Below are 13,171 nucleotides of genomic sequence, written 5' to 3' on the forward strand. Positions count from 1 at the left end.
TAAAAGGTATAAGTTGAATATTGATTATTTTTGGAAAATAATATATATATATATATATATATATATATATAGAAGAAGCTCAACTTGTTTGATTGATTAAAATAGAAGCATTTCGACCACTAATTGATTAAATTATGGTAACCATAAAAACTTTGGTTCAATTGCTTATATATACAAAGAAATAGTGGTAAGTTTCTCCAAGTATTTTCTGCTTTAATAATATTTTACAAACCATGGCTACTATTCCACTCTCATGGTCCATCCACTTGTCTCAGCGCCAACCTAATTTTATCGCTGAGCCACCACGATTAACAGGCGATCCATCGAAAATTCGACGCTTCGCTGTGTCGTGCAACCACACAAACCACGGTCGAGACCAGAAGCATGACCGTGAAAACGTTGAAAATATCCCAGGAAAATTGGACCGGAGAAATGTACTTCTCGGGATGGGGGGTCTCTACGGGGCAGCTAGTCTTGTTCCGTCGGATTCGCCAGCCATTGCCTCTCCAATTTCTTCCCCCGATTTCACCAAATGCACGAGGGGCACAAATCTCAACACACAGAAACCACTCGACGTGGACTGTTGCCCACCTCTGGCCTCGGGAATAATCGAGTATAAGCTTCCCCCCGTGCAGAAAATGCGCTTCCGCCCAGCTGCACAGCTAGCAGGAAAAGAATACTACGCCAAGTTTGAGAAAGCTATCGAGCTCATGAAAGCTCTGCCCGCCGACGATCCTCGTAATTTCATGCAACAAGCTAATGTTCACTGCGCTTACTGCAATCTCACCTATGAACAGGCAGGAGACCCTAAGCAAAAACTTCAAATTCACAACTGCTGGCACTTCTATCCCTGGCACAGATGGTATTTATATTTTTACGAGAGAATCTTGGGCAAATTAATTGGCGACCCCACTTTCGGTTTGCCATTTTGGAACTGGGACCACCCAGGTGGAATGGTCATGCCTGAACCATTCACAAAGAAAGACTCACCCTGTATGATGCGCGACGGAACCAAACTCATCTACCGCCTGTCCTCCTCGATCTGGCGTACTCAGCCAAATCCCCCACGAAGCCGAGCAAGATATTACCCAATAACTTGACAGTCATGTACGGCGAAATGGTTCGCAATGTTAAAAAAATAGACGATTTTTACGGGGAAAAGTACGTAACGGGTACCGCTCCCAACCCAGGTCCAGGCACAGTGGAGCGTGGATCGCACATAGCAGCGCACGCTTGGACAGGTGAGGCCACGCCTAGTGGAGAGGATATGGGGAACTTCTACTCAACAGGTCGAGACGCAATTTTCTACGCCCACCATGCAAATGTTGATCGTCTCTGGACAATATGGCGCGGCCTGAGGGGAACAAAACCCAAAGATTACACCGAAGCCGACTGGCTGGAAGCCGATTTCCCATTCTACGACGAAAACGCGCAGCTTGTGCGGGTAAGAGTCAAAGACACGTTGGAGAACGAAAAAATGGGGTACGTTTACCAGGAGGTGGACTTGCCATGGTTGCAAAACAGGCCAACTCCGCGCGTCAAGAAATCGAACGTGGCCGCGACCTCTGGGGCGCCGGCGGCGGAGACTGTTTTCCCGGTGAAACTTGACAAGGTGGTGAAGGTATTGGTCACAAGGCCAAAGAAATCGAGAAGCAAGAATGATAAGGAAAAGGAAGAGGAGTTGCTGGTGATTGAAGGGATTGAAGTGGACACTGCTAAGTTTGTGAGGTTCGATGTTTTTGTTAATGACGAAGAAGATAAGGCTGATGAACTGGACAAGGCGGAGTACGCAGGATGTTTCTCTCAGATTCCGCACAAGAATTCGATCAATGTCAAGACTCGGATAAGGCTGGGATTGACTGAACTTCTGGAAGATTTGGGTTCTGAAGATGATGAAAAAGTACTGGTTTCTTTGGTCCCCAAAGATGGGGGAGAGGACATATCCATTGGTGGTATCAAGATCATCTACGTTTAGCTTCTATAGTTTATGATTGATCTTGGATGTTTGTGTGTGCGTTTTCCTTCTTGAATCTTGATATTAAAATAATATGTTGTAATGGTTTCAATGAAGTTTTATGTCCGAATTTTATAAACATTAAAGATATATTTTCTTAAGTTTATTCAAAATTCTCTTTCTCGAGTGTCATATTTCAAATATATTCATGAATACAAACAATTCATGAAAACACAAATAAACTGAACGAATAATTCAAATATATAAAATAAAATATAAAAAACTTGGTTTCAAGTCAAGATATCTCGTTTTTCGACATGATAAAATTAATTCATAATGAAATAGAAAGTAAAACAAATAATGTTTTTCAATCCGAACATTAAACTAAGAATTGAGAAGAAGAGAAGAATAAAACGAAGTCGAATTTTGCTTCTCTGCCCCGGATGTGGCGTTCTTCGCTTTCGTACCCTTGTTCTTTTTCTCTCCAAATCTTCTCCCATCCCTCTGGTCTCTCTTTTTTAGTGGTTTCTCGTTTGTCGCTTGATCTTAAGCTCTTTTCATGGCAGCTAGAGTTGTGGCCCTTTTATAATATCAAAAAAATCGCAGATGCCATGTTCTGTATGTCAGCTAGTGCGGGTGCCCCTAATGTCTGGAGCGTACGCGCCCGTCTTTCTGTTCTCAAGCGTGTTTCTCGTCTCAGCAGCGCGACCGCGCCAAGAAGGTAGAGCAGATGTGCTCCTACTTCTCGATTTAGCCTTGAACAACGCGGGTGCTCTGGGTTATCGACGTACGTAGTGGCTGAACCAAAAATATAACTATGTTCGAATTAAAATTTTAAGTTTTAAATTTTTTTAATATTTTAAATTGATTTATCGAACTAATATCATATTATTCTAAAATTATACAAAATTTACTTATAAATTTTTAAAAAAATTTGAGTCACCCGATCTTTAACTTGAGTGTATACATGCACGTGGCTTTTCCACCGTGTGGGTGCGCCCTGCTCTCTGCTACGTGCTTTCTTTCACGCCTTCCTTTCGTCATTTGCCTTCCATCATCACAATTTTGTTCTTCGGAATATACAAGTCAAGTCTATATATATCTATATATATTATAACTACCTAGTCTCTACTTGCTTCTTTCTCAGGGCATCCAACGTCGACCGACTCATCAAAAAACGTGAGGTTCACTGGCACATATTCATTATAACAAGATATATCTTTTACTCACATTTCTTTTAACATTCAAACTCATTATGTATGGGTCACACAGTCCACTAATTATATAAATATGTTTTAAATATATTTTTACATTATTTAAATCATTATTATAGTTTTAACGAGCATCTTAATTTGTAATAAAATAAATTTATTAATTTTAATAAATAATATTAACTTTTTTAAAAATATATAAAATTGAAATAGCAAAAATATATGAAATTGAAATTGAAATAAAAGTCAAAATTTAAAAATTTAAAAACAAACCGGCGCGTCAGCAAAGTAGCCACGGATGTTGAAAATCCGTCGCTACTAGCGACGGTTTTTGACTATCAAATTTTTTTTAAAAAATAAACTGACAGAGGGGCGTTCAAACAACTGAACGTCCCTCTCTCTCTTAGTGAGTGGGCCGTTAGCGTTATAACGCTCATTCACAATAACACTCATTTAACATCCCATTGTGGGTGCTCTTAGGTATAAATTAAGGTTGTGGGCTTGACTTTTGGAAGGTAAAGACTTGACTTGTATATTCGGAAGAAGCAAAATTGTCGGATGGAATCTCTCCCCTTGATTTTTAAGTAATCCACTGTTATGAATCTTGTCTGCATGCAATTTTTTTTGTGTTGGAGGCGGAATGTTTTGGGCTGGCTATGTTAATGGGCCGCTTTGAACAGATTTTGAATTTGGGCAAATCGCCAAAAAATTCCAAAAGCAACCCCAATGTTTTAAAATCTACTAATATCCTCCCAATTGAAAATTTAATGAATCCAATGGCAGTATTCATGTGCGTGTTAATTTGAAGTTGAAACCAACAACGAAAAAGCAACGACGTAACAATGAAAATTTAACGAGCTAAAACTCGTAGCTCATCAAATTTATGGATTTTTTTTGTGCGTGGCGTATATAGTTTTTATTATCTGTACATAATATTATGTACAAAGTCGAGAATGACATTTTGATTGTAATAACAAAATATATATTTTTCTTTTTCCTTTCATTTTTCAAAACATGTTAAAGATTTTAAATATATTTTTAAACCAAGTTTTTTTGCTAAAGTTCAAAGGGGAAAAATTGTGTGTAAATTCGATATAATTTAATGAATAGAACAAGTTTCGCGATAAATTAATGGAAAGACTTTATCAAAGTGATATACTGATATTATTATGATTACACTGATATTATTATGATTATTGTTTTAGTGTAGGTTTCGTGTGCAATGATCTCAGAGGTCTGTGTCTGTAAGAAGACTTGTTCCGATCTATGCATATAGTTAAAAGTATTATTTTTTATATAAAAAATAATAGTTTTTGCTCAAATCAGAATATATTACACAATATTTCTTCATAATATAACTAAAAAAATTATACTTTTATAATGAAATATAATACTTTTGACACGTGAGATAGTCTCATATGAGTTTTTGTGTATTTTTTATGCTCATAAAAGTATGAAACACTATTTCAAAAATATTATGAAATACGTATTTTCAAAAAAAAGAAAAATTATGAAATACGTAACCATAACATACTCCACGTAATTCCGTTGTTCTTTACTTTTGTGCGTTAATCTTTTATGTGAATTATTGATATGTGCCAAGCCTTTGTTAATTTCTTACTGCGTGTGTTTTTGCTCTGATCGCGTTACATTTTTTTCATAGGGTTTTTTCGCAAACTTTGAAAAGGAGTAGTTTTTGAAATTGACCCTTTTGACACTTTAATTAAAGCAAATCAAGAAGAGAGAAGAAGACGACGTATTATATTATATTTCACCGATGAGACAACTTAAATTTTAATAAAGTGTATAATTTATGATTAAATATTCCGACTCGTGACATCAGGCGAGTGGGCTTGATTCTTTGAATGTGCTATCTGTAATTTCGGTAATTCAAGATTGGTCACGAAAATTGATAGGCGTAGGGCTACTAAACAATAGGCAAATTCAATGGAGTCGTTGGATTTATATTTATGCTTTTCACATGATCTGTCTTTAGAAAACAAAATACAAAAAAAAAAAAAAAAAACATCTACCTACTATGTTTGGATTCACGTGAAAGGTGCATTTAATTTCCTATAATAATTAACGATCAAGAAATCATTATTTGTTATTATCTGATATAAATATAGAGCATAATCTCGTTCTGATTATTAAATTTGGACAAATAATGATGTAGTAAAGGGAAATTTGTAAATTAGTCTTATAAGTTTGTCAATTTTGGTTTTTAGTCTCTTATCTTTGTCACAGTTGATTTACATAATTATTTAGATGTTTGGTCATTGTTTACCCAATTTTCATCATATACTACAAGAAAAAAGACGAAAGACAACGGTTTTTAACCGTTGTCATAGGTCAAAAAAATTGTTGTTAAAGCCACTGTTGTTAAATGGTGCGCTCAAAGACAACGGTGAAAAACCGTTGTCGTAGACATCAAAGACGACGGTGAAAAACCGTTGCCGTAGGTCTTGTAAACCGTTGTTAAAGACACTGTGGCTAAAAAGATGCGCTCAAAGACGACGGTGAAAAATCGTTGTCGTAGACGTCTAAAGACGACGGTGAAAAACCGTTGTCGTAGCATTGAAAAATCGTTGCAAAACAAGAATTTTTCGACGGTTTTTCTAAACAATTCCGTCGCTAATAGCGACGGTTGTTTTATGATTTTCGTCACTATTTTTTTCGTAAAATAAAAAAAATTTACGGTTATAATTTGATAAACCTAACAAAATAAATTAACAATCTTACTAAATTAATATATTTATAATCTTTAACTTAAAATTTAAGTTTAAGGAAAATCGTAGATAAAATGTGGAAGAAAAAAAACTTGAGAAGTGAAACTAACTAAGGAAATGACTTAAGGGTGTGAAGAAAATGAGTAATGACGCGGATATTTATAGACACTTGTGCGACAGTATTTGACTAAACCGTCGCTATTAGCGACGGTTGTTGTTTAAACCGTCACTAAATTAAATCGGCGACGGTGTGCTAAAAACCTTCGCTAAATTTAGCGACGAACAGGCGGTAACTGTCGCTAAAGTTAGCGACGGTCGTCGCGAAATTTAAATTTAGCGTGTGTATTTTGTAAACCCGTCACTAAATATTAACCGATTTTTTTAAAAAAAATAGAAACTACGACAACGTTTTTTCAAAAACTGTTGTCTTTAATCAAATAAAACACTAAAAAAAGACAACGTTTTAAAAAACTGTTGTTGTAGTTAAAAAACCATCCGAAAGACAACGGTTTACACAAACCGTTGTCTTTGACCCTTGACAGAATCTTATATAGACAACGGTTTTTGAAAAAACGTTGTTGTAGCCCAAACAAACCATCCAAAAGACAACGGTTTTTAAAAACCGTTATTGTAGTCTAAAAAAAAATCGCTCATAGACAACGGTTGTTAAAACCGTTGTTGTAGCTCAAAAAAAAGCTCTTAGACAACAGTTTTTAAAAACCGTTGTTGTAACAAAAAAAACGCTCATAGACAAAACCGTTGTCGTAGACACATCATAAAATAGTTGTCGTAGACACATAAAAGACAACGATTTTTTAAAAACCGTTGTCTATAAGCGGGGTTTTTTAGGCTACGACAACGGTTTTTTGTTAAAACCGACAACGGTTTTAATAAAAACTGTTGTCCTATGAGTGTTGTTGATTGAAGCTTTTCTTGTAGTGATAGTTGTTTAATTAACATTTTTTCTTTATTATATGTAAACTCTGAATTTTTGGTTTTACCACATCAATCATAATATGAAATTTAACATTAACATCTTGTCTTGTCTCTCTTATCGATCGGCATCAGCTTTTATTTAGAAGAAGCAAATCCATATTTTTCTTTCAAAAAATCTATAAATTTTTAAGTAGAAGAAAATTTATTTTACACGAGATTATGAACTCATCTGTTTTTTAAGGAGGAATCTTGTTTTGTAAATGTGGAAAAAGAGCACAATTGAGGGTTCCTTGGACAAGTGATAACCCGCGTCGAAGGTTCCATGGCTGGCGAATTTCTTGTGCTTTGATTTTAAAGTCTTGTACTAATTTGTTGGTGAAACATGTTACTCTCTATGGCATAGTGGTAGGTGTGATTTTTTTTATGGGAACATCCATTGATGTGTCGCAAGCCGATGACTATAATTACTGACTTGAAATGAAAATTTGGTGTGCTCAGAGTTTACAAGAAAACAAACCAAAAAGAGAATAAAAATCTAAAGTTCTTACAAGCTGGATCATGAAAAATTATCTTTTTTTTTCTTTTTATTGGATAATTTCTTAGATGATGATCATACGCAATTCAAATCAGCATTTTTTGCAAAATAACTTCTCTTATATCAGAAAATTGGGGAATTTTTTTAGTAAAAAATAGAGACTTGTTTATCCCTCCACGTAAATATCGATGAATATGGGAGAAAAAAAGTGCTTACTTTCCCACCAATAAAAGATGATGCGTATAATAAATTTCACATTATGTGTAATGTGACAAAATCTACGATTCAAAATTTACACATCAGGAAAGAAAAATGTCATTTCAACAAGTGTGATGAAAATTGAGTAAAAAGGGCCCAATGTCCAAATAATAGAAATATATCGGACGTAAATAAAAAATAGCAAATATATCGAACCAAAAACTAAAAGTATCAAACTTATATGACCAATTTATCCAATTTTCATCATTATAAATTATGATAAAAGGATGCAAGTTTGAGCTAGCCAATTTTCAACATGTGGTTTACAATTTTCTTAGCTGGATATGTTAATTGTTTTTTAAAAAATAAACTAAATTTTTCCACATGCAAAAATATCCGATATCATATGCAAATATGCAATCGATGATTGCTAAAAGTTGTCATTTGATAAATTTAAATATTATATATAAATATTATTTTTAAAAGTACATTAATTAGAGTCTCCAACCCGATTCAAATTTCCTCAAATTACCCGTCTCTCGAAAATCAAAATCAAAATTAAATCAATATTAATATAACAAAAATTCTTGTGAGACGATCTTACAATTCAATTTTGTGAGAGACATTCTATTTGAGTAATGCATGACAAAATATTATTTTTTCATGTAAAAAATATTACTTATTATTGTAAATATGAACACTATAGACTCGTCCAATAGATAAACATCTATAAAATCATATAATAACTTTATAAAATAACTATCCCCTTTATATATATTATATATTCGTTCAACTTGCATATTCCACCTTCTACATGCAAAGCTATCACTTTCATGCATACTGACATTAAATAACATTTGGAATAACACAGTTGGATTGATCATTGATGAATGATTTATGAGTAACTTTAGTCAACATTAGCAATGTAATCAATATAAGTAGCGGACGTCATACCAAATCTTAGTCTAATCAAGATCTTAAAACGTCGTTGTCTACCCCCCTTTTTTCGTTATTTAATGAAGGGTAATTACCTCGTTTTGTAAGTGGGACAAATTAAGTTAGAAATTATCATTTTTTAATTATATAATTTTTTAAAAAATATTATTAATCTTGCAAAAAAAGGATGGAGCTAGGTTTGATTTGAAGATTTTAGCTAGAGACATAGTTTTTTGTTTACTGTGATGTATAATATTAAATTCCAAGGTTCTAACTAAAATAACATAAAGCCATGTAGCAATATTGAGATTTAATTAAAAAAATAACAGCCCACCCTTTAAATATTCACAAAATTATTATACCCTTTAAATATTTCACTGCCTACAACTCCGATCTGTTACAAGAAAGTTTGACCATAAATTTATCCGACCGTATCTATGATATCATTCTTCATCTAAATGTTGAATAAATGAATATAAATATTTTTTATATATATTCGAGGTTTATCCGGTGAACACCGAAGTATGACGTAGTATAACGACTGCAATTTCATCGTCATAAAAAAATTTACACATATATGATTATATGTTGTTACTACGTATATTGATGAGTATGATTTATTCACACTTGTTAACCTGTAAGTAATTCAAATTCTATCCAAAAAAGAAGAAGGTAGTTCAAAATTTGAAAATGGTAATATGCTTTCAATGCATGTACATAAAACATATAGTTTTTACCGCTTGTCTGGGGTCCCGTGTAGAGCTGTCCATTTATATTTACAGATATGCATTAATAAATGCCATTCAACGGCTACACCACCCCACTCTTCATTTTCTGTATGTTAGGTGTTCGTTCTTGATCTTGTGCTCTCTCCCATTTTGCAGAGAAGAAAGGGCAAACGAAACTGGTTCAAGGTATGGTGAGAATTGTGATCGAGTCATTTCTTTGATTCTGAGCTCTGAATTCTTTTTTCCAAGATTTTGTCTTCATGGTGTCAGTTTTTTTTTTTTTGGGGGGGTTAATTTGCGATCATGACAGTGATTAACTGTGATCTGTCGCTCCCTGTGGTATTTTTTTTGTTCAAAGCTTGATTATATGCTTATTTAAAAGGGTTTTTTGTATTTTAACAGCATTAACCTCAAGATTCTTGAAATTAAATGAAGGATTTAATAATAAATGACTGAATCTTGATCCTGGATCTTTATTTGCCGACTATTTCTGTAACTTCAGATCTCATGAGCATCCACTTGATCATCGTTTTTTACACAACCAAATTGAATCCCGTACGACGTACGTAGGCAAAGGTCTGCACATCTTTTCAATGCATTAAAAGTTGCCACAAGTGGACTGCAAAGTTACTTTCTTTTGTGGAGAAAAAAGCATGCGTCAAAACTTTGGACACTTCTTTATGTTACATGAGAAATGTCTGAGCAATCGACTTGATTTTTCCGCGTATGTTTGTTTTAATCTTTACTTGAAAAGGTATGATGAAGCTATATACAAGTCTTGATTGTATGCCAGAGTTTTTTTTATAAATTTAGGTGCATTGAAGTAAATGTGATACTTCATTAATGATCTCTCACGGATAATATTTCAGGCAGTTCCTTTTTCTTCCGATTTAGTGTTAGAAGTAATTGTTGTCGAATGTGTGCCGTCTCTTGCTGAAACCCCTTCTATTTAATATTTCAAATTATACAGATCAAACATTAAGTTCTGCTGCTGTTAAAAATTATTTGCCTTTAAACTTGATCAAGAATGCCAAGAACAACGAGGTATTTCTCATAACCAGGAATCTCATTATTGCATCGATTTGTTGTCATTTCATTGATTTGATCAAAATTCATGAGAACAGGTTAACAGAAGTGCCTCAAAAGCAAACTCCCCGAGGCCCCCCTCATCTCAGGACATCGAGCTCTGCTTCTGATCCACTACACAATCGTGTTAGAACTGAAAGGAGCCCGAAAATTGCAGAGGGTCGTTCTCCTCGTGGTGCCCAATCTGATCCGGTAAATAAAAAGAAGCTCGGGACGCGAATTGCTGATTTAGAATCTCAACTTGGGCAAGCTCAAGATGAGCTCAAAAGTCTTAAAGACCAATTAGTGTCAGCTGATGCTGCCAAAAAAGTGGTTCAAGAACATCTTGAGAAAAAAGCAAAGAAACAACAAAACGTCACAGAATCGATGCAGATCCAAGAGAAGCACTCAACTTCAATAAAAACCGAAGAGATGGACATGAAAAACAGCAGTGTTGCAGAGTTTGAATCGTCTGATGAAGTAGAGAACGAAACTGATGTTTTTGAAGTTCCTATGGAAACTAAGACACGGGTCGTATCTAGATCCGGTGATTTGTTGCCTGAAACGCCAGTAATAACAGAGCCAGATAATTCCACTTTTGATGAGTTGGGATCAAAGAATGATGAGATAAACTTGTTGAAAACCAAGCTCGACGAAAAAGACAAAGAAATGGACGTTTTTCGTCGAGAAAATCAGAGCTTAAGGAACGAGCTTAACGAGAAATCACTTAATATATCATCAGCTCAATCTCAGATAGCGGAGCTGATTTTGAAGCTGAATAAAGCTGATCAAGAACTTGAAAATTCTAAAAACAACGCATTCCAGATCAACGAGAAGCTAATAGCCGCCGAAAAGGCAAAGGAAGAGTTAGAAAGTGAGATGAAGTTGCTTCGAGTGCAAACCGAGCAATGGAGAAAAGCAGCTGACGCTGCAGCAGCAGTTCTAGCAGCAGGGGGAGTAGAGATGAATGGAAGAAGGATATCTGAAAGGTGTGGATCCATGGATAATCATTATAGAATCCCGGTCGGTGTGTATCCCGGTTATGCTGATTCCCCTAGGCCAATGGATGATGAAAGTGATGATGTTTTTGAAGGCGGAAAAAGAAAAGGTTCTGGTATTAGAATGTTTGGGGACCTGTGGAAAAAGAAGGGCCAAAAGTAGAACCTTAAATTTTCTTTTGTTGTTGATGTGTTTATGCTTGATATTCAAATATGGTTGCTTGCCATCAGTATGTGACTATTTGTACTCTGATTCCTCCGACGCTCTCGTGATTGATATTCAATAAAAATGGAGTTATAGAAAACCCCACTTAGCACTCAAAATATACATTTGATTCAGTCTTCGACCTTGCGGACAATCTTATATAAGGCAAGATTCTCGACAATAAAATCAAGCAGGATTATGTTTCCAAACATCACTGTTTGAGCGAGAAACATTCAGTCGCTAAGCATACAGAAGTCGAATTCATTAACATAAAATCCACAAGCAGAGTACCCCAAACAAAAATTCAAACCTCATGTCTTGTAAGGTTATACTAGATTTTTGGAAAAAAATGAATATAACATCTGCCACATAGCCATTCTGAGTTTTGATTTAAGTTGAGTTGAAAATTCAACATGTTCAATGTGTATTCTGCCAGAGGGTTCAAACCTGGTCTTCGATGCAACCCTATGAAAGTACCCAACTCTTAATCCAAACGTTATAAGATGTCGCATGTATTTTTTCAAATGAGCTCACACATTGGAAAAAATTATATTTTCTTTGTAATTATTCTTGGACTAAAGAGTAAAATATTACCCGTAGGACAACAAATAATGGAGTGAGGCTTTGTTAGCAATAATATCTCAGATGGGTAATAGCCAAATAGTTAAGCTTAATTAGCCCAATAAAGGACCGTTAAGCTCATGTAAGGCCCCAAGCCTTCTTGCAGTCTTCCAAAAACCTATAGACAGACCAAGTCTCTCTTTTCAAGTTAAGTTCTCATTTACTCTCAACAAATTCTTATTTTATACTATCCAAGATCTCATTTTTGCTCACTTCTTTAGTTTTGGATAGCGTTGAATTGAGTGTCGGAGGGTAATAACCAGCGTGTCTAGTGTCGACCTCTACATACCCTTATCCGAGATTTCCGCATTCTCTTGAATTCTCCTAATTCAGTAATAAATTTATTTGGCTACATCAATCTCCAACTCATCCTCTTGAATGCAATCTTCCCGATGATCCTTTCACGCATAAAAAATTTCACATAAACCCAATATTATCTGAAAAACAATAATAGTTTATTAGAAAACTGTTATTATTGTTGTTCTCCTCCCGTGGAAGGGCTCATAACTGGGGTTATCGTCCTTCTCCATTTAGACCCGGAGCAGAGGCCAGGGTGGGGTTTCGCTGTCAGCGATTGACACGGGCATGGGTTTTTGAAGACGCATAGATTTTAGGTCTGGCAATTCGATTAAGTTCATTTGGACTGGGCGAAATTAAATCCACAAGCAAAATTGTAATCGATTGACTTCAATACATAAGTATTGTGTTATGAATATTTTTTTTATATTTCCTTATATTAAGGAAAATGTAAAATAATAGTTATAAATTGAGATTCAAAATACATTTCCTTGTGTTTTATTTGGAGAAATCTTTAAAAAATGCAGGTACATGTAAGATAGTTTTATCATTTCAAATGTGCTTTGTAATTCAATGTTAACCAGCATTGTACACAGAGCATAACTATTAGGTAAAATATTGAGACATTGATATTTGGAAAGTTACTTCCTAGAAATTTAATTAGCCCCAAATATCTACAAGTCATTTATTGAAAATAACTTTGAAATAAATAAATTTTTTAAGAGAAAGTAGTCTTAACCAAAAAAATAAAAAATGAA

General features: G+C 34.6%; 1 protein-coding gene and 1 pseudogene across 9 annotated transcripts; both read left to right on the top strand.

Moving 5' to 3' along the window:
* The first annotated feature begins 205 nt into the window (after window positions 1-205).
* On the top strand, window positions 206-2,012 carry LOC142518330 (polyphenol oxidase I, chloroplastic-like; annotated as a pseudogene).
* A 7,162-nt stretch (window positions 2,013-9,174) lies between these two features.
* Window positions 9,175-11,545, top strand: LOC142518052 (interactor of constitutive active ROPs 4-like). Of its 9 annotated transcripts, none has more exons than XM_075620654.1 (3): window positions 9,175-9,413; window positions 9,730-9,803; window positions 10,198-11,545. In XM_075620654.1, the coding sequence occupies exons 1-3, from the start codon at window positions 9,190-9,192 to the stop codon at window positions 11,451-11,453; spliced, it is 1,554 nt and encodes a 517-aa protein (XP_075476769.1). In that variant the 5' UTR covers window positions 9,175-9,189; the 3' UTR covers window positions 11,454-11,545. The 9 variants fall into 9 exon arrangements, with proteins under 9 accessions (XP_075476769.1, XP_075476772.1, XP_075476773.1 ...); XM_075620662.1 differs by lacking the exon at window positions 9,730-9,803 and having other exon boundaries at window positions 9,274-9,413; window positions 10,198-10,271; window positions 10,352-11,545; XM_075620663.1 differs by lacking the exon at window positions 9,730-9,803 and having other exon boundaries at window positions 9,297-9,418; window positions 10,198-10,271; window positions 10,352-11,545.
* Window positions 11,546-13,171: the final 1,626 nt, after the last annotated feature.

Source organism: Primulina tabacum, chromosome 11 (genome assembly GCF_025594145.1).
Source record: "Primulina tabacum isolate GXHZ01 chromosome 11, ASM2559414v2, whole genome shotgun sequence".
Lineage (NCBI taxonomy): Eukaryota > Viridiplantae > Streptophyta > Magnoliopsida > Lamiales > Gesneriaceae > Primulina > Primulina tabacum.